General features: G+C 47.1%; 2 protein-coding genes across 2 annotated transcripts; one reads left to right on the top strand and one right to left on the bottom strand.

Moving 5' to 3' along the window:
• Positions 1 to 1,206: 1,206 nt before the first annotated feature.
• Positions 1,207 to 20,785, bottom strand: lrrc75a (leucine rich repeat containing 75A). The gene is made up of 6 exons (XM_056441348.1): positions 20,661 to 20,785; positions 20,103 to 20,396; positions 15,150 to 15,278; positions 11,526 to 11,635; positions 8,495 to 8,768; positions 1,207 to 2,878 (listed from the first exon to the last, which is right to left on the bottom strand). The coding sequence occupies exons 2-6, from the start codon at positions 20,364 to 20,366 to the stop codon at positions 2,285 to 2,287; spliced, it is 1,371 nt and encodes a 456-aa protein (XP_056297323.1). The 5' UTR covers positions 20,367 to 20,396; positions 20,661 to 20,785; the 3' UTR covers positions 1,207 to 2,284.
• On the top strand, positions 4,387 to 6,882 carry LOC130210850 (tripartite motif-containing protein 16-like). Its single transcript, XM_056441346.1, has one exon. It carries the CDS (start codon positions 4,506 to 4,508, stop codon positions 6,213 to 6,215), a length of 1,710 nt encoding a protein of 569 aa, XP_056297321.1. The 5' UTR covers positions 4,387 to 4,505; the 3' UTR covers positions 6,216 to 6,882.
• Positions 20,786 to 22,349: the final 1,564 nt, after the last annotated feature.

Genomic DNA, 22,349 nt, shown 5'->3' with positions numbered 1-22,349 from the left:
TTCAAACGACACAGGATTTACACTGAATTTGAATTTATATACGTATTCAGACATTTTTATTTGAGTTTTCTAAGGATTTCTTCCTGCTTATGGGAATGTGGGTCTCAGAGGGAGCCCCCTGGTGGTGAACCACGGTACACACCTCTGGCACCGAGTTCTACAACGTTTAATTCCCGTCCTACTGGATCCTATGCCGAGTGGATTCTGCATTAATAAGCCACAACTACAGTCATTTAAAGGGATTCTTCAGCGTGTTAGTCTTGCAGCTCTCTGGCAGCAGGATAAACTATCCCAACGTTCACGCGCTCGTCAAGATGAAATGACGATGTGTCGCCACCGACGAGAGCTTCAGTTATTTAAAGGCCTTCGTTGTTTTCTTCTTTTTCATTTTCTCATGCCTCACACGTTCTCAACGCCTCTGCAGCCGTCTGGGGGGGAGCACGAATATATTTATACTACTTTAAAAAAAATGATTCTCCCCCCTTTTTGAATTTGAATAAAACCTTTGCTATAATAAAAAATAATTAAAATAATATCACAAATTAGGAGCCTGGTTCACGTCGCTGAAGACATTTAAATACACAATTCATATAAATAGCTTTGCACTATCCCCGCACTACAAAAATAACTTATTTACTTTGGGAAATGAGTCTTTCATCTTTAAATAGCTGGCATCTAAACTACCCCCCCCCACACACACACACACACACACACACACACACACACACACACACACACACACACACACACACACACACACACACACACACACACACACACACACACACACACACACACACACACACACACACACACACACACACACCTCCTTCACATATATATACTGCACTTCTAAATATACAGTTTGTTCCTTAAAGCTTCAGCCGGTGGAGCTACATACGGCATGAGGATATTCATCTAGATCAGAGGCGATGAACATGAAGAGTGTGAGGCGCACAGGAAAGAACTTAGGAAGGCAACTAAATATGTATCCTCTACTTCTTCTTCTTCTTCTTCTACATCTTCTTCTCCTTCTTCTTCTTCTCCTTCTTCTTCTTCTCCTTCTGTATCCCTTGTTTATATATTTTTGGTTTCTTCTCTTCCGCTGATGCTCGGGTGCATCTGTTGTTTCTTTTTCTTTTTTTTAAAATCGAGAACACGACTTGTTTTTCCACTGAAGCGTTCGTCTTGACTTCATCGTCTTAATTATTATTACCCCCCCCCCCCGTCTATCTTCCGATCCATCTGGCCGAACGTGGGAGGGAAACATTTAAATCCCTTCTGGTTTTTGGCAGAAACTAAACAACTAAAAAGTGAAGTGGTGTAACGGTCCCCGACTAGTTTGAGTGTTTCTTGTCGTCATCGTTCACAACACACTCCTAACGGGACGAGTCAGGCACATGGAGGCATCACCACGGTTACCAAGAGGAAAGGACCTGAATTAAGATTCTATACATAAAAGCCTCGCGTGATAATAATCGAGTCGTCCTCCCGTCGGGGACGCTGTCTCCTCGTGTTCTCGGGCGTCACCTGAACGCCTCGGGCGCTTTAACGCCGAGCCACGTCCGTCCAACGCCACGCTCAGCCGTCCTCAGGGGAGACTTCCGCTCGTCTCCTTCGTCTCCTTCGTCTCGTCTCCTTCGTCTTGGTCATTTTCGTCTCGTCTCCTTCATCTCCTTCATCTTGTCTCCTTCGTCTCGGTCTCCTTCGTCTCCTTCATCTTGTCTCCTTCGTCTCGTCTCCTTCATTGTCGCCTTCATCTGGTCTCCTTCATCTTGTCTCCTTCGTCTGGTCTCCTTCGTTGTCTCCTTCATCTGGTCTCCTTCATCTCGGTCTCATTCGTTGTCTCCTTCATCTCGGTGTCCTTCGTCTCGTCTCCTTCGTCTTGTCTCCTTCGTCTTGTCTCCTTCGTCTTGTCTTCTTTGTATCCTCTCCTTCGTCTGGTCTCCTTCGTCTTGTATCCTTCATCTTGATGTCCTTTGTCTCGTCTCCTTCGTCTCGTCTCCTTCGTCTGGTCTCCTTCGTCTAGTATCCTTCATCTTGGTGTCCTTTGTCTCGTCTCCTTCATCTCGTCTCCTTCGTCTCGTCCCCTTCGTCTCATCTCCTTCGTCTCGTCCCCTTCGTCTCGTCTCCTTCGTCTCGTCCCCTTCGTCTCGTCTCCTTCGTCCCGTCTCCTTTGTCTCGGTCTTCTTCGTCTCAGTCTTCTTCGTCTGATCTCTTTCCTCTCGTCTCCTTCCTCACGTCTCCTTCCTCTCGTTTCCTTCCTGGGGAGGAGGAGCGGCTCTCAGGTCAGGCGGTCCGACCGCTCCTCGTTCAAGTCGTCGTCCTCCGCCGCTCTCCTCGTCTCCACGGCGCCGGAGGAGTGCCGCGACTGACTGGAGCAGGACAGGTGGGAGGAGTCGTCGCCGTCGTCCGCCATCACCGCCCTCCTGCCCGGTCGCCGCGCCTCCTCCTCCTCCTCCTTCTTCTCCTCCTCCCCTCTCCAACCCCTCCCCCTCCCCGTCTTCCTCTGCTCCCCGACCGTCCACATGCTCTCGTCCTCGTCGTCCTTCCCCTGCACCTCCCTGTCGAAGTCCAGCAGCTCCTCCATCATCTCCTCTATCTCCAGCTCCCCGTCCAGCTCCTCCTCCACCTCCGAGCGGAGGTCGCCCATGCTCTCGGTTCGGTTGGCGTCGTCCGTCTCCTCCTCCTCCACGAGACCCCTCGGCCTCTCGGGGGGGTCGCTGGCCTGGCTCTCCCCGAACTCCAGGATGGTGGGCAGGTTTCCCTGCTTGGGGCAGCGCTTCCTCAGGCTGAGCAGGAAGGGCTGCGGCAGCGAGAAGATGTCCACGTTGTTGCCGAGGTCGATCCACGTCACGCTGGGGAAGCTGCCGGGGTCCTGGAGGAGGAAACACCCTTTAGTACAAATATCATCAAATATCACCAGAGAGAAGGTGGTCTGGTTCCATAGAGTTCTTCTTGAACGAATGAAACAATGGAAAACAGGCAGTGAGAGATCTAACTATAGTTCCAGGACATGACTAAAGGGTTGATAGGCCAACCTCACAACAAGGAACCGTTCTGGCTCCATTCCTCTTCTCCATAAACACCTCGGACATTAAACACAACTCTGATAACGGCCACAAACAGAAGTTCTCTGACGACTCTGCAATTATTGGCCTCATTTTCGCCGATGACGACAGGCAGTACAGAGAACTGAACCAGGACTTCGTAAGATGTGCCAGCAGAACCTGTTCTAGATTAACTCAATACAAACCAAAGAGCTGGTGGTGGACTTACACCAGGGTCAACACTCTCCTCCAGAACCAGTGAACATCCGGGGAATGGAAATTGAGATTGTGAGATCTTATAAGTACCTGGGTGTTCACTTGAACTGTCACGGGTCGCACCACGGGTAGCGAGGGGCAAGAGCTCATGTGCAGAGGAACGAACAATCAAGGACATAGGAGTGCCTGAGGGCAGGTGAAGGGAATGAAACAATCATGGAGACAGGAGTGGCTGAGGGCAGGTGAAGGGAATGAAACAATCATGGAGACAGGAGTGGCTGAGGGCAGGTGAAGGGAATGAAACAATCAAGGAGACAGGAGTGGCTGAGGGCAGGTGAAGGGAATGAAACAATCAAGGAGACAGAGGACCCAGAGACCCAGAGGAGACACAGAACAGGGCCTTACATGAACAATAAGCTGGACTGATCACACAAAGGGACCGAGCAGACGAACTACCGAGGAGACAGTCTCTGACTCTGTGGTGGCATCAGCCATCTTTTATGGAGTGGTCTTCTGGAGCAGCAGCATCTCAACAGCTGACAGAAAGAGACTGAATAAACTTGTCAAGAAGGCCAGCAGTGTGTTGGGGTGTCCACTTGATACGGCTAAGCTCTCGTCCCTGATGGACAACACCTCCCACCCCATGCAGGACACTAGCAGGTCTGTACAGCTCCTTCACCGGCTGTTCATCCCCTGTGAAGGAAAGGTATCGCAAGTCCTTTCTTCCTGCTGCTGTCCGGCTGCACAACCAGCTGAGCTCCCAGTCGACCACAAAACACTTCAACCTGGCCATATAAATACTGTAAAAATAGTTATATTGATTCTGTCTGTACATATAAGATCCAGTTACTGTTTGTATTACTTGTATTACTGTTTTTTGCTGTTAATTATTCATATCACTTGTTTTGACTCTGATTTTACGATGTCTCTGTTGTGCACTTTACCCCTTTACTGTTGTAATCCTGTTAAATGTCCCCAGTGAGGGAATAATAAAAGATTATCTCATTTGATCTTATCTCAACCGCTCCCTCTTCTCTGCTCTCAAACCCACGAGCTCCGCTCTGTCTGTATTTCCTGGTTCCCTCCCCTTCAGGTCTACCTTTGTACAGATGGGTGTCACCAACCCGGTGGTGACACGCTCCGTTCACTGAACCGTCACATGTTGTTCACATCAGAAGTCAAAGCAGAGTCACTTCTGAGGAAGTGAAGCTCAGACAGTCGTTGCTCCTGAGAGGTGAAATGGAGCAGAAAGGAGTTCAGCTGGATCGGGAAACCTTCTCTTGTTGCATCTGTCTGGATCTCCTGAAGGATCCAGTGACTATTCCCTGTGGACACAGCTACTGCATGAACTGTATTAAAGCCCACTGGGAGGAAGAGGAGGGGAAGAAACTCCTCAGCTGCCCTCAGTGTAGGCAGACCTTCACACTGAGGCCTGTCCTGCTGAAGAGCACCATGTTGGCAGCTCTAGTGGAGCAGCTGAAGAAGACTGGACTCCAAGCTGCTCCTGCTGATCACTGCTATGCTGGAGCTGGAGATGTGGCCTGTGATGTCTGCACTGGGAGGAGACTGAAGGCCTTCAAGTCCTGTCTGGTGTGTCTGGCTTCTTACTGTGAGAAACACCTCCAGCCTCATCATGATGTTCCTCCTTTAAAGAAACACAAGCTGGTGGAGCCCTCCAACCAGCTCCAGGAGAACATCTGCTCTCGTCACGACGAGGTGATGAAGATGTTCTGCCGTACTGATCAGCAGTGTATCTGCTACCTCTGCTCTCTGGATGAACATGAAGGCCACGACACAGTCACAGCTGCAGCAGAACGGACCGAGAGGCAGAGCGAGCTGGAGGGGAGTCGACTCAACATCCAGCAGAGGATCCAGGACCGAGAGGAAGACCTGAAGCTGCTCCATCAGGAGGTGGAGGCCCTCAACCTCTCTGCTGATAAAACAGTGGAGGACAGTGAGAAGATCTTCACTGAGCTGATCCGGCTCATGGAGAACAGAAGCTCTGACGTGAAGCAGCAGGTCAGATCCCGGCAGAGAACTGAAGTGAGTCGAGTCCAAGAGCTTCAGGAGAAGCTGGAGCAGGAGATCACTGAGCTGAAGAGGAACGAGGCTGAGCTGAAGCTGCTGTCACTCACAGAGGATCTCAAGCAGTTTCTACTCCACTACCCCTCACTGTCACCACGCGCTGAGTCTACACACTCGTCCGGCTTCATCATCCGTCCTCTGAGACACTTTGAGGACGTGGCGGCGGCTGTTTCAGAAGTCAGAGATGAACTACAGGACGTCCTGAGAGAGAAGTGGACAAACGTCTCACTGACGGTGACTGAAGTGGACGTTTTACTGCCTCAACCAGAGCCTGAGAGCAGAGCTGGATTCTTAAGGTATTCATGTGACATCACTCTGGATCCAAACACAGCAAACACACAGCTGTTATTATCTGATGGGGACAGAAGAGCAATATTAATGAGAGAAGATCAGTCTTATTCTAGTCACTCAGACAGGTTCACTAGATGTTGGCAGGTCCTGAGTAGAGAGAGTCTGACTGGACGTTGTTACTGGGAGGTGGAGTGGAGAGGAGGAAGAGGAGTTGATGTAGCCGTCGCATACAAGAACATCAAGAGAACAGGGAGCGGGGGTGAATCTGGATTTGGATTCAATAACAACTCTTGGGCGTTAAGATGTTTCAACAACAGTTTTACATTTGTTCACAACAAAGTCCAAACTCCCGTCTCTGGTCCTCAGTCCTCCAGATTAGGAGTGTACCTGGATCACAGAGCAGGTATTCTGTCCTTCTACAGCGTCTCTGACACCATGACTCTCCTCCACAGAGTCCAGACCACATTCACTCAGCCTCTCTATGCTGGACTTGGACTTAAAGTTCATAGTTTGTCTGATTTGTTGTTTGGCTTTCGAAATGAAAGCAGTGTTGAGTTATGTAAACTAAAATAGACAGAAGTCCTTTGAGGGTTAAACTCTGAGTTTGAACTCTTGGACTCATTTAGTCTCTGTGTTGCTGACAGCTGACTGTTGGTGTTTCTTCACTGCAGAGATCAGCTGTCAGTCAGACCTTGTGGGCGGTACTTTGACGTCTGGTCCTCATTGTTCTGTAAAGGTCTGAGTAGTTCCTGTAGGTGGCGCTGCTTCCTGTGGTTATCCATGGAGGCTCTCACTGCTCGTGATGACGTGTGTTTACCTGAACTGACTTTTCTCTGCATGAACATTTAAACTTCTCTGAGCTCTAAATGTCTGATGAATATTCATCTTGATGTTTATTATTGTTGATTCTCTTCCTCTGCATGTGTCTTAAGAGAGAAGCAGCAGACCTTCATGTCTCTGACGTGTGTTCTCTGACGTGTGTATTTGTGAACAAATCCTTAATTTCATGTATTTGTTTGGCAGATATATGAGCTCTTATTAAACTTTAATTATCATTATCTTAATCAATGAGGAGATCATTCATTATTCTCTTAAATATAAATGATTCAGTTGAAACTGATTGCGTGTGTGATGAATCTGTCCATAACCTCATTGATCAGGAGTCATTGAACGGACTTTATTGATGGGATGTGAGAACAAACTGGATGTTTACACCGTGAATAAACAAACATAAACAAAGTATTGTCCTATTGTCTTCATTCCAGGGTTTCACACAAAGCTGACCTATAAATATGAAACTATTATGAGAGAATAACTGAGTTACTTTTCCTCCTGAAACACCACAAAGTCCAGAGATCATGTTTGATCGTTTTTTAAAATCTTTGGTTTACTGTTTTTAAAGCCACAGAATAATGTATTACCAAAAGTAAAAGTGAAATAAATGGTTTGGTACATGAGGAAAGTCAAATGGCACAGATGGTGCTCCAATGTGCCCAAATGCACATTTTAGAGACCTCGCCTAAATTCTCTTTACTAAAAACTCTCCAACTATTGTTCATACTTTGCAGAGAGTCTGTTCACACGTTGTTATTATCTGGGTAATTTTAGGCCGTTACTATGCATCCTTCCAGGAGATATTCATCCTGAAAGTGCTTTTTTTTCTAATCGAACCTGAAACTTCTATTTTTATAGAAGTTTCATCTTGATTTACTCTTAACCAGCAACATATATACTAATATTTACTAGGGCTGTCAATCGATTAAAAAAAATTAACTAATTAATCGCACATTGTGAAATTGCGATTAATTACAAACTTTTAATCGCGATTAATCGCAATTGAAAGTTTGTTCCTTCTTTTTAAAGACAAAACTGCTTCTCTGACTGACAGGCTGCTATAGAGCCTCACATGTGTGGTGGGAGGTCCTTGTGATTTACTGGGTGATCATTGGTTGTTTTTTTCGCAAAATGTTGACAGACAAACGGATTGACCAATCACGTTGAAGGTTTCATGTGACGAGTTCTTTCCGCGCCGCGTCACCCGACACGTCGCCCTCCGTTCCTCTGTGTATCAGAGGGGGAGACGGAAGGAAGGAGGAGCAGGAGGAAACCCGACTGATTCATCCACGAGTTAAACTCATTTATGATCCTTATTTTTGCGGAGAAATAATTGTTTTAAAAACGGAAACAGTGTCAAACCATACTGCCGCGGTTTGACACTCAGAGAAGTGTAACAACTTCAACGAACACCGGAAGCAAGTCGAAGTGTCCTTGAGCAAGGCACTGAACCCCCAGTTGCTTCCCGGGCGCATCACTGCAGCCCACTGCTCCTTAATAACTAAGGATGGGTTAAATGCAGAGAACTAATTTCCCCTTGTGGATTAATAAAGTATATATAAAAAAAAAAAAAAAAATCTATTAAAAAAATAAAAAATTTGCGTTAATTGCGTTAAGATATTTTAGTGCGTTAAGGCGGCCAAATTAATCGCATAGATTAACGCGTTAACGCTGACAGCCCTAATATTGACACATCTGAACAAAAGCTCACATGTAGGGAACCCTTTATTATAACATTATTCAAATAGCTTTTGTGGTTGCAGAGCTACACCCTTTTTAGTTTGGGTATGTCATTTCGAGCAGAAACCTCAAAAATCGTGTGAGGGTCAAAAGGTTAAAGAATAAAAAGACTAAAGTGGGAGTGTTTCAGAGACACTACCACGTTCATCCACAGGGGCCGCCAGAACCAACATAATGAAAGTCCTTTAACTCGACATCTTACCGTCTTAACTCCACGATACTACGCTGCTGCATCACATCCCCAAAAACATGTTTTTAAAGCGAGCGACTGGCCGAACCTTCAGAGCGTCGGTCAGCTCCTTCAGGACCGCCCTGGTCAGCCGGTTCCCGTTCAGCGCCAGGGTCTCCAGGTGCGGCAGGGCGGCCAGCGTAGGCAGCAGCAGCAGGAAGGCGTCGTCCGTCAGCTCGCTGAAGCCCATCTCCATGCTGACCAGGGTGGAGGCGTGGCGCTGCAGGTGTGCACACAGGCGCTCCATGTCGCGGGCCGCCAGAGGGATGCCGGACAGGTCCAACGCCCCGCTGGACAGAGGGGCCGACAGCACCGCCTTCAGACTGGAGACACACGGGCAAACGGGGAGATGTTTGTTCTTTACAATTCAAAAGAGCGCGTGTGTCGAACCGTCTTCAGAATATTGGATTTGTTGTACTGCATTTCTTAGACAAAAGGTAATTAGACACACATTTAAACAACTCCAATAATCACATCAAACAACCTGCTGCTTCACTCACACACAAAACAATCCCATAATGTCCACAGTAGAATGCTGTCTTGAGTCAATAAAGTTTGGTGCCAATAAAGATCTACTTCAACAGATCAATAGCAATCTCATATTCGCTCGAGACAACGATGGGAAAAAAACAAGCGATGGATCAAGTTTTATTTACATTTACACCTTTTCAAACTTTTAAATGGCATTCAAAGTGCTTTAGAAATGATTGACAGGAAGAAAAGACAAATGCACAACAATGTATGCTTCATGTGTTAAAGCTGCATTCTCTCTCCTGACCACCAGGGGGCGACTCCTCTGGTTGTATAGAAGTCTCTGCTTCATGTGTTAAAGCTGCATTCTCTCTCCTGACCACCAGGGGGCGACTCCTCTCTCCTCTGCACGATTTGTCACCCGCAGCGTGTTTATTTTGAATATTCTTTAGCGGTTTTTAATCATTTCTGAATATTATTCTGAGGAGAAAGGATCAACATTATAATTACAGTGAGTTCTGATTGTGGACATTTGTTAATGGATCAAAAGGTGGGCGGGTTTATCAGCTTTGGGAAATCGAGTATGAACCTTTTTCTCCTGATGGACCGTGAACGCAGCGCGACGCATTACCTCCACACCTGTAGTCATAACACTCAACACCTGGGGAGCTGGACTCTGTTCCTCCAGCGACGCCCACGCCTCACGTCTCTGGAGGAAAGGCCTCTTCAGGCAAATTTACCCACAATCCCTTGCCTCGCCGCCCACTCGTTTCCAGAAGCAGACTCACGAGGTGAATCCAGGTCAATGGGACCAGCAGCTGCATCCTCCATGTATAGAAATTCATTTAATCAAGAAATCTTCCTGTCGCATCATGTCTGTGCCTCCTCTTGTCTCTCCTCTTCCGCTCTGTGATGGAGGAGCTGATGAAAACACCTCCTTCCTCTCCTCCTTCCTCTCCTCCTGTGCAACACGCTTTTCTTTTTTTCACTCCCAGGTGTGAACGGGTTGTGTCGCCGACGAGCAGGAAGAACCTCAGTTCTTATGGACTCAAGGAACCAGGACCAGGACTGAGAGGGGCAGACTGTCAGACCCGGCTGCAGAAACATGAGAGGTTTCCTCAAGAGACCCGGGTGCCTAGAGACACTACCACTTTAGTCCACAGGGGGCGCCAGAACCAACACTACCACTTTGGTCCACAGGAGGCACCAGAACCAACACTACCACTTTAGTCCACAGGAGGCACCAGAACCAACACTACCACTTTAGTCCACAGGAGGCACCAGAACCAACACTACCACTTTAGTCCACAGGGGGCGCCAGAACCAACACGACCACTTTGGTCCACAGGGGGCGCCAGAACCAACACTACCACTTTAGTCCACAGGAGGCACCAGAACCAACACTACCACTTTAGTCCACAGGGGGCGCCAGAACCAACACTACCACTTTAGTCCACAGGAGGCACCAGAACCAACACTACCACTTTAGTCCACAGGAGGCACCAGAACCAACACTACCACTTTAGTCCACAGGGGGCGCCAGAACCAACACTACCACTTTAGTCCACAGGAGGCACCAGAACCAACACTACCACTTTAGTCCACAGGGGGCGCCAGAACCAACACTACCACTTTGGTCCACAGGGGGAATCAGAACCAACACTACCACTTTGGTCCACAGGGGGCGCCAGAACCAACACTACCACTTTAGTCCACAGGGGGCGACAGAACCAACACTACCGCTTTAGTCCACAGGGGGCAGCAGAACCAACACTACCACTTTAGTCCACAGGAGGCACCAGAACCAACACTACCACTTTAGTCCACAGGGGGCAGCAGAACCAACACTACCGCTTAAGTCCACAGGGGGCGACAGAACCAACACTACCACTTTAGTCCACAGGAGGCACCAGAACCAACACTACCACTTTAGTCCACAGGGGGCAGCAGAACCAACACTACCGCTTTAGTCCACAGGAGGCACCAGAACCAACACTACCACTTTAGTCCACAGGAGGCACCAGAACCAACACTACCACTTTAGTCCACAGGGGGCAGCAGAACCAACACTACCACTTTAGTCCACAGGAGGCACCAGAACCAACACTACCACTTTAGTCCACAGGGGGCAGCAGAACCAACACTACCACTTTAGTCCACAGGGGGCAGCAGAACCAACACTACCACTTTAGTCCACAGGGGTGTCCCCCAGCAACAGCAGACGGAGCCCCGCCTCCTCCGTGTGACTCGTGAACACAACTTCTCACAAAAAGGCTTCGCTGACGCCGTGGATCACGACCTCTTCGTCTCTCAGTCGGCGAGCAGTTCAGAGTTCAGAGTTCAGAGTTCAGAGTTCAGAGTTCAGCATCTACAGATCCCCCCGGAACAATGGAGGAACAATGGAGGCCGTACAGACGTCTTCCCCTTCGTCCAACAGATGACGTGGTGTTGTGGAGCGGAGGAGGAACGCCTGAGGAGTGGGCTTCATCTGAATGTGGAACACAAAAAGGCTTTGTGCCGCACAACACACAATGCACAACACACAACGCACAACACACAACACACAATACACAACACACAACACACAACGCACTCAAACACTCACTCACCAGGCCTGAGGCTTCCTCTTCAGGAGGCCCCTCCTCCACTGCGAGTGGGGGCTGAGGTGATAGGTCAGCTGGCGACACACCTTCTCCATCGCCCCGAGAGAGTCGCCCTCCTGTGGTTCATCAACGGACAGGTACACACACACACACACACACACACACACACACCGTATCATATTATATATTAACTTTGGATATTCTCTGAAATTTGAGTCACAACTTTATGAGGAGGAAAAAACTGAGAATACAAATTAAAATCTGCGTAAAAAATGCATATTCTCTGAATTGAAAGTCCTAGTCCTGTGAATGTGAGAACGGCAGGTGAACCTGTGATCAGGTGATGCTTCACTAACACCTGTCCACTTCATATTAGAACATCAAACTACAACATGTGAGTTCTGATCAACACGTCCAGACGGAGCTCAGACTGACCTGGAAAAGAGCAACACCACTTAAAACACACACCAGGTAACATTGTGTGTGTGTGTGTGTGTGAGTGTGTGAGTGTGTGTGTGTGTGATGACAGAATGAGACGGAGCGGTGAAGCGGGACAACAGCAACAGACAGGAAGTCAATGAAGCATCTGAGGACCACTGGAGCAAAGAATGAGCAACACACCTTCTGTCAGGTGATTTGACAAGAAAACACACACACACACACACACACACACACACACACAAACACACACACACTGACACTGGGGAATTGAACGCTTGGTGCTGCGTGGATTGGTTGCGTCTCTAGTTGCTACATTAGCTTTGTGTCATAAAGTCACTGAACTGTACGATTAAAGTGATTAAACAATATTTTAACAAGATTAAACAAGATTAAACTTTATTAAACATGATTCATGATTCAGTTCTGGAGGGACTTGAACCCACAACCTTCTAAAACCTCACTTATATATTATATATAATCTTAGAATCTCAATAAGTTGTAGCCACATCCATCCGCCGTTGATAAGTCATTAAAAGAAGGTTTTACGTCTCTTCAGGTCACAAGAGGAGTCGCCCCCTGGTGGTCAGGAGAGAGAATGCAGCTCCAACACATGAAGCATAGACTTCTATGCAACCAGAGGAGTCGCCCCCTGGTGGTCAGGAGAGAGAATGCAGCTCTAACACATGAAGCATAGACTTCTATGCAACCAGAGTCGCCGCCCCCTGGTGGTCAGGAGAGAGAATGCAGCTCCAACACATGAAGCATAGACTTCTATACAACCAGAGGAGTCGCCCCCTGGTGGTCAGTACCGCGTGGCGTTCGGAGACGACCGCGACTCCGTTTGAGTAGCGTGCAAAATAACTTCAGTTTGGCCTGAGAGGAAGAAATAAAGACGGAGGAGACGGAGGGGAGGTCATCGGTCCTCTGGAGACGGGAACGACTCGTAGATGTGTTCTGGATCAATAATGCAACGGGAGGGAGGAGGAGGAGGAGGAGGAGGAGGAGGGATAGAAAAGGAGAGGGATGCTGACAGAGGGAGGGATGGATGCAGGGAAATGCAGAGACGGCGGCGGCGAAGCCACGAAGACGCTGGAGGCGGTTTCCATCGACCGAGTTCACGGAGTTCTGTCGACCAGATGAGACTCTATTTTTACTTTACGTCCAGAGAGTCAGAACAATGAGATCAATACGTCTCACTTCAGATCCCGTCTACATTAGTAACGTTAGCTAATATTACTGCTTACATAAAATAACATGAATTACATGATCTTTAACTTTAGCTAATATACTGGTTCTGTATTCAAACATGTGTGAAGGCCAACAGAGCAGCAATCAGACGTGTTGGAGGTGACGGAGGAAGCAGGAGGAGGAAACGACACCTCCGTGCTCCTCCTCTTCTTCCTCTCCTCCTCAGGCGCTCGAATCTTCTCCTCATGATTTGTACACAATGAAGAATCCTTTTTGCTGGATCTCCTCTGTGAGTAGCGTCTCTCCAGCTGCCGCGATGCATTCAGGGACTCGCAATATACGCATCTGGGGCCTTTTAGTTATTTCAGTGAATACAATATTTTCAGAAAATTATTTTTCATTCTCTAAAGCCAATATATATATATATATATAAATAAATAAATATATATAAATAAATATATATATATATAAACAAATATATATAATTATATATACAGGACTGTCTCAGAAAATTAGAATATTGTGATAAAGTTCTTTATTTTCTGTAATGCAATTAAAAAAACAAAAATGTCATGCATTCTGGATTCATTACAAATCAACTGAAATATTGCAAGCCTTTTATTCTTTTAATATTGCTGATTATGGCTTACAGCTTCAGAAAACTCTAAAATCCTATCTCATAAAATTTGAATATTTCCTCAGACCAAGTTAAAAAAAAGATTTATAACAGCAAAACAAAATCAAACATTTGATAATGTCCATTAATGCACTCAGTACTTGGTTGGGAATCCTTTTGCACGGATTACTGCATCAATGCGGCGTGGCATGGAGGCAATCAGCCTGTGGCATTGCTGAGGGTTTATGGATGCCCAGGATGCTTCAATAGCGGCCTTTAGCTCATTTGCATTGTTGGGTCTGGTGTCTTTCAGCTTCTTCTTCATAATACCCCACAAATTCTCTATGGGGTTCAGGTCAGGGGAATTGGCAGTGGCTTTTGATACCTGGACTCCAGCTTCAGTCCACTGTCTTTGAAGCTCCCCCAAATTCTGGAAGCGACTCTTCTTCACAATGCTGTTAAGGCTGCGGTCATCTCTCTTGGTTGTGCAGCGTTTCCTGCCACATTTCCCCCTTCCAACAGACTTTTTGTGGATGTGCTTTGAAACTGCACTCTGTGAACAGCTTGCTCTTTGAGAAACTTCTTTTTGTGTCTTACCCTCCTGATGGAGGGTGTCAATGATGGTCCTCTGGACAGCAGTCAGATCAGCAGTCTTCCCCATACTTGTGATTTAGTTTACTGAACCAAGCTGAGTGTTTTTCAAGGCTCAGGAAACCCTTGCAGGTGTTTCGAGTTAATTAGACGATTCAAGTGATTTGTTTAATACCCTACTAGTATACTTTTTCATGATATTCTAATATTTAGAGATAGAATATTTGAGTTTTCTTAAGCTGTAAGCCATAATCAGCAATATTTAAAGAATAAAAGGCTTGCAATATTTCAGTTGATTTGTAATGAATCCAGAATGCATGACATTTTTGTTTTTTTAATTGCATTACAGAAAATAAAGAACTTTATCACAATATTCTAATTTTCTGAGACAGTCCTGTATATATATATATACAAACTATATATATATATATATATATAGTTTGTTCAGCACTTGTCATCGAACGGTTTCTCACGTGGCTCTTAAAATAATTAAAACATGTCAGCATAAAGCGCTGCGCTACCCCCCCCCCCCTCCCCCTCCTCGTTATTATTCATCCTGTCACACTTCCTCTGTGACCTGCTGAACAAACACAAGCAGCCGCGCTTCCCCTCGAGGACACACACACGCACACACACACACACACGGTCGCACAACCACTTAGAGCTACTTCCGTAACCTAATAGTGTCGCACAAAATGATCGTCTGATAGCAGCAGCGCGATGAATCATGCTGGTGTGTGTGTAATTGTGTGTGTAATTGTGTGTGTGTGTGTGTGTGTGTGCGTGTGTCCTACCGTCTTGGGGCAGTGGACGTATCGCGCCAGGCTGATGATCAGGTCGTGTGTGATCGGGTCCACGAGGTTCCTGAAGCTGGCGTAGCGATACAACACGTCATCCAGAGACGTCGACTCCATGCCCAGGTCCTACACACACACACACACACACACACAAAATCATCATATTCTCACTCTCGCAATTGTGCAACAATCAGTGTGTTTACATGATGGTATAATTCGAATCTTGCTTTAGTCGGACTATGCTATCTTTTGGGGGATCTGCTGTTATCCCAATATACATGGCAGTGAGTAATTCGAATCATTGGCCTTTGAAAGCATGTCATATCCGATACGATAGGCGGCGCTGTTTTCATTACAACTCGTGGTGATACAGCCATTTCTGACCTCTTCACCACCACCAACAACAACATTTCGAGAAAGATGGCGAACAGAGGCGGTGACTCCATCCCTCTACTATTCTTCCATGGTGTTAATAGGAGTACAGCGAATGCAAATGGCGCTATTGGCTGAGTTGATAACGGAGAGAAGACACCGTCTTTGAAGGTACACAGAGAATTTAATTTATCGTCTCTTTCGACTTCCGGGTCACGACATGGGAGGGAGGGAGGGAGGAGGGAGGGAGGGAGGGAGGGAGGGCGGAGGGAGGGAGGAGGGAGGAGGGCGGGATCTCGAGCATGCGCAAAGATGCAAAGTCCAGTTGCGAATCGAATTCAGAGTTACATGCTGCGAGAGTCGAATTATCAACTGGATCGGACCGAGCTATCCAGGGGTGTTAATCGGACCGAAGTCGGACCGCACAAAGTCCGACTAAGGTGTTTACATGAAACGGATAATTCGATTTCAGTCCGACTAAGCCAATAATTCGATTGCATGTAACCGCACTGACTCTTATATTCAAGGAACGATAATTTATTCATGAACTAGATTTCATGCACAAACTATGATAAAATGTATCAACATTGATACATTAAATATGTATCACTGCATTTTGTTTTTATTTATTTGTAAACATAATTAATTCCATCTCAAAAGGCTTTTTACATTTTGAACTACACAACACAATTTTTATTTTATGCAATAATTTATGGTGTAAATGTTCTTTTTGTAAAATTAAAAAAAAAAAGGAAAACATGAAAACATGTTTAATACATTGAAATATAACACACTCACACACACACACACACACCTACACACACACCTATCAAAGACAACCCTTCCGTGTGTCACCGTGTGAAACGTGAACCTCCTCATGTTGACGAGCTGCTGCACGCGTTTGTTTGACATGAATAATTTAGATTATTATTATCACCGCGCTGCTTTATAAGCAGCTGGAAAACGTAATTGAGATTAAAAGCGCCCCCCCCCACCCCACACACACACACACACACAGTCAAATTAAAAGAGGCCGTAATGACGCCACGACATCGTGACCTCACTCCTCGGTTTCTTTTATTGGCGTGGGAGCGAAGGAAAGGTCACGAGCTCTGCGGTCGTATCTCATGGCAGACGTCCAGTTAGACAAAGAGAAATCCTGACATTTGAAAATGGAAATGAGAGATTTGAGTTTGGTGAGTAAAAGTCTGGATAAGCTGCTCGTTACATACGACACATTTATAGAAAGACAAGAGGAAGCCATGGCTCGATGCGTCATGTGTTAGAGCTGCATTCTCTCTCCTGACCACCAGGGGGCGACTCCTTTGGTTGTATAGAAATCTATGCTTCATGTGTTAGAGCTGCATTCTCTCTCCTGACCACCAGGGGGCGACTCCTCTGGTTGTATAGAAGTCTATGCTTCATGTGTTAAAGCTGCATTCTCTCTCCTGACCACCAGGGGGCTCCTCTGGTTGTATAGAAGTCTATGCTTCATGAGTTAAAGCTGCATTCTCTCTCCTGACCACCAGGGGGCTCCTCTGGTTGTATAGAAGTATATGTCATGACTCTACTTCTCTCTTGATGTATTCCCTCAGTAAACATTGTAAACATGAGTTTATGTCTCAGTCTCTAGTTTCAAGTCTTCTTCTATACAGCATGATGTCATCGTTTATACGTTATGGGCATCTATAGTCACACAGACCATGAAGCAGGGGGCGCTTTAGGGGCGGAGCTACAGGTGATTGACAGGTCGACACCTTCTCAGTCCTGATATAGCGTTCGTTTAAAGTCCAGATGGAGACGCTGCGTGACGTTTCCTTTTGTTTATTTCTAAGACACAGAAGGAACCTCAATTATAATATTATAATTAGCTTTATACTGAATGATGATTCATCTCCCATTGTGTCTGCAGATCTATGGGGGGGGGGGGGGGGTCTGACTCATTGAGGTTTCCATGCTGCCTCCTGTTGTTCTGCTGGGGGTCTCTTTGACTGAATGACACATCCATCAGCATATTAATAGCAACAGGGTGGATTAGAGAAGTCCACCATTAGCGCATCAACAGGTGTATTTATTGTCCCATTGTTTCCAGTTGACCTCAACGCCGTCACACAGGATGCATTGTGGGTCTTTAAACAGTCTCTCCACTGTGACGGTTACTTCTGTCTCTGGTCTGAACACAGAGATGTGAGTTGAGGCTACGTTTGATCTCCTTCAAGAATGAGGAATTAAAGGGAGATGGATACCACTGAGTATTAAAGCTACGACAACTCATTTGCATTGTGTGTTGATTCTGGCGGCCCCTGTGGACAGATGTGGTAGTGCGATACATTGTAACGCGATATATCTCGATATATTGTAACGCGATATTGAACTGTTGTAACTTTCCTGTAAGGGGATTCATTCCATCTTTAGAATAAAGAACACAAGAAAGATAAAACCTGAGATGTTGGAACTTCTTGTTCAATGAAGCAACGTCTCTTCTTTTATTCATTCATTGTCTTTTATCTCCCCACAGTGTTACAGTGAGGGGGGGCGGAGCCACTGGAGACGCTTTACGCTGACGCGGCTGGTCATCGTTTAGTGGTCAGCTGAGGGGAGGGGGGGGGGTGAGTTAATTGAAGGGGGGTGATAAAGATGGAGGCCTCCTCGTTAGCTCTTAACAGCTCCCGTGTGATTAATCAATATCTATCTGGTCCGAGCCCTCAAGTTTGTCGTCTTCTTCTTCTTCTTCTTTATATCTATATTTATATTTATTCAAGTTAATCAAAGGCTTGATACTTAAGATATTTCTCTAGATACTCAAACGGAGAAATATACAGAAAAAAGGGATGCTACTCTCTCTCTCTCTCTCTCCACAAATGAACATTGATAACTCAAAGTTTATTAAATAAATAATAAATGTGCTTTTTCTCCTCTCTCATCATTTGTGCTTTTGTTCCTTTACGGTTTCTTTGTGAGCGTCACAACAAATGAACCCTCGATGGGGAAACAAAACCTCGAGACTAAAGGTCCGATAACGCAGCTCGCCAACCGCTCGCCAAACGCCCGCTTCCTCCGCTCGTCGACAGGAGAATTATAAAAATTCTAAATTCTGAAAAGCCTCTGGGGGCCCAGGCGACACGTGTCGGGGGAACAGCTCCTCCCAGAGGTCAGGGGTCGCCCAAGCTGGTCGATCTAAGTGCAGACGGAGGCGTCGCGGTTCACCACCGAAGTCCCAGCGGCCGACCCGGTTATGGAGGCCCAGAGAAAAGAGGTAAAGAGAGCCTGAACGCCTCACGGCGGGGCCGATGGAGAGAGACGATGAAGAGAGACGACGACAGCTTCTGTGTCTTCAGAGAGACGGGTAGCAAACAGTGTGTGTGTGTGTGTGAGGCTCTGTTCCCTGTGGTTGAGTCACAGGGGGGTAAACAATGGCCGCCTATGGATTGTATGCTGTCTCCCCTCTTCCTTCCTCCTTCCCCCTTCCTCCTTCCTCCCAGTGACGATCACGTATTAGATTCACTTTTCCAGATCGCTCTCAGATCTCAACGTGGACACGAGTTCCCGTCGGCCATCGTACGAACCACGATCACTTTGTGTTCTCCTTAGTCGTTATTATCGCCGTCATAAAAAAATAAAATTGTTTAACGTGTTGTGAATTTAAGTTACGAGATTATTCAGGAAGTTTTAATGGTCTCGTTAGTAAATGAGACCGTTAGAGACCAGGTCCCAGACCTGAGAGCCAGACCAGGTCCCCGCAGGAAGAAAGGAACCAGAACCAGGACTGAGCGAAGCGGACCGTCTAGACACCCCGCTGCAGTAGAAACCAGACACTGGTGTGCGGAAACACTACCGCCTTAGTCCACAGGGGGCGCCATAACCAACACTACCACTTTAGTCCACAGGGGGCGCCATAACCAACACTACCACTTTAGTCCACAGGGGGCACCAGAACCAACACTACCACTTTAGTCCACAGGGGGCGCCAGAACCAACACTACCACTTCACTTTAGTCCACAGGGGGCACCAGAACCAACACTACCACTTTAGTCCACAGGGGGCGCCAGAACCAACACTACCACTTTAGTCCACAGGGGGCACCAGAACCAACACTACCACTTTAGTCCACAGGGGGCACCAGAATCAACACTACCACTTTGGTCCACAGGGGCACCAGAACCAACACTACCACTTTAGTCCACAGGGGGCGCCAGAACCAACACTACCACTTTAGTCCACAGGGGGCACCAGAACCAACACTACCACTTTAGTCCACAGGGGGCACCAGAACCAACACTACCACTTTAGTCCACAGGGGGCACCAGAACCAACACTACCACTTTAGTCCACAGGGGGCACCAGAACCAACACTACCACTTTAGTCCACAGGGGGCACCAGAACCAACACTACCACTTTAGTCCACAGGGGGCGTTAGAACCAACACAAAATGAAAGTCTTGTGTTTGGGGTCCTCTGGAGGGTTCAAGGCCCCCAAAGAGCAAACCTCCGTATCTGCACCAACATAATGAATCGAGGAAGTGATGCTGTGGTGACCTTGTGACCCCTGGGAGCGCCACACACACACACTGCCGTACCTGTCGGAGGGTCTTGAGCATCTCCGTGACCTCGTCCTGCTTGCCCTGCTTGGCCATCAGCATCATCTCCTGGATCATGCCGATGCGCCGCTGGTAGGGCGGCGGCGGCGTGGCGGCCCCTCCGTGGCGGCTCAGCCGGTCCCCCGACTTCAGCACCAGGGAGGTCAAGAGGTCGCTGCCGCGCTCCTTGGTGGGGGTCCGCCTCCAGCCGTGCAGGGGGCTGCCCCCCCCGGGCTCCTGGCTCTTGGCCTGCTTGGCTCCCATGTGGAGGGGGGGGGTCGTCAACGAGGAAAACTAAAACAACAGACGAGGAAAAGGCTCAAGGGGGGCAGGTTCTTTGTGGGGGGGGGGGGGTAATCCTGCAGGATGCTGCTCAGGTCGGGAACAGATCGGAGGATGCAGAGTGCAGCATGGCTGCAGAAAACATCGTGGTGGAGGGTGGAGGTGGTGGTGGGGGGGGGGGGGGTGGACTCAGCAGAGTCCGGATGCAGGACCCCCGCCTGCAGGACCCCCGCCTGCAGACTCCGATCCCGAGAGCAACTCCACCACAATATTTACCTCCTGGCAGAAACAGCTGCTGTCCTCTACATCCCAAAGGAGGAGGAAGAAGAGGAGGTGGAGGAGGAAGATCGCAGGAGGTGGTGCATGAAGCAGGGCATGGCAATGTTTACGTCTCCTGTCAGATCACCCCCCCCCTCCCCCTCCCTCCACCCTGCTGTCCTTCCTCGCGCTGAAACAAACAGAAAGAAGAGCCGTCGTCCTTCTCCAAGGTGGATCCTCCATCCGGCAGCGGCCGTCACTGAGAGCCTCGCGACCGGAAAGAGGGGTGGAGGTGGTGGTGTGTGTGTGTGCGTGTGTGTGTGGCGGGGTGGAGGGGGGGGGCGGAGACACGGACGCGCTGCCTTCTGCCGGGACTGAATTATGTATCGCGACCCCTCCTGTGCAACTGAATGGCGGGCGCGCGCAGCGGGTGCACGCCACTCAGAGGGGAGGAGGGAGGCGCGCGAGCGCGGACAAAAAGTTTGCGTGACAATCTCTCCGGTAACGAGTCGTTGCTCGTTATTTATACGAAATATTTTAATATGTACGTGTTTAAGAAGACTCCGTGTTGAGGACATTTGTGTTCTTTCAGTAAAAACATATTTATATTTCGAAGTTTCAATTCATGAATAAATAAATCTACAACATAATCTATATTTAGTTCTATCTTTAATACATATGTATTATTTATATTTATTCATGTAAATGGTGCGAATGTCTGTACTTAGTTAAAATTAATAAAAGAAATGCTTCATACGATCATTTAGTCAATTATATAGTTTTAAATGTATATTATTAAATATATATAATATATAAATGCCCTTGAGCAATGTTTGTCAATACAAAAAAGAAATATTTTAAACAGGCAGATTTTCCTCTTTGAATCTGGTCTTTAACACAGAAAAAAACGTATATTTAAATAAAGTAATCAAATAAGTTTCACCTGATCATTTAAAAAATGTCATTTTTATGAATTAAAACTTCATGTCGTCAGCATTCAATGCAGTACATGTGATCACGTGATAAATACATTCAAAAGGGCTTCACTGCCCCCTGGTGGAGGATGTTGGGAAGTTATAAAAACACTTAAACTATAATATATATATATTAGGGTTGTCAATCGATTAAAAAAATTTAACTAATTAATCGCACATTGTGAAATTGCGATTAATTACAAACTTTTAATCGCGATTAATCGCAATTGAAAGTTTGTTCCTTCTTTTTAAAGACAAAACTGCTTCTCTGACTGACAGGCTGCTATAGAGCCTCACATGTGTGGTGGGAGGTCCTTGTGATTTACTGAGTGATCATTGGTTGTTTTTTTCGCAAAATGTTGACAAACGGATTGACCAATCACGTTGAAGGTTTCGTGTGACGAGTTCTTTCCGCGCCGCGTCACCCGACAGGTCGCCCCTCCGTTCCTCTGTGTATCAGAGGGGGAGACGGGAGGAAGGAGGAGCAGGAGGAAACCCGACTGATTCATCCACGAGTTAAACTCATTTATGATCCTTATTTTTGCGGAGAAATAATTGTTTTAAAAACGGAAACAGTGTCAAACCGTACTGCCGCGGTTTGACACTCAGAGAATGTAACAACTTCAACGAACACCGGAAGCAAGTCGAAGTGTCCTTGAGCAAGGCACTGAACCCCCAGTTGCTTCCCGGGCGCATCACTGCAGCCCACTGCTCCTTAATAACTAAGGATGGG

This window comes from Pseudoliparis swirei, chromosome 20 (assembly GCF_029220125.1).
Source record: "Pseudoliparis swirei isolate HS2019 ecotype Mariana Trench chromosome 20, NWPU_hadal_v1, whole genome shotgun sequence".
NCBI lineage: Eukaryota > Metazoa > Chordata > Actinopteri > Perciformes > Liparidae > Pseudoliparis > Pseudoliparis swirei.
This window is presented reverse-complemented; position numbering and strand designations above follow the sequence as displayed.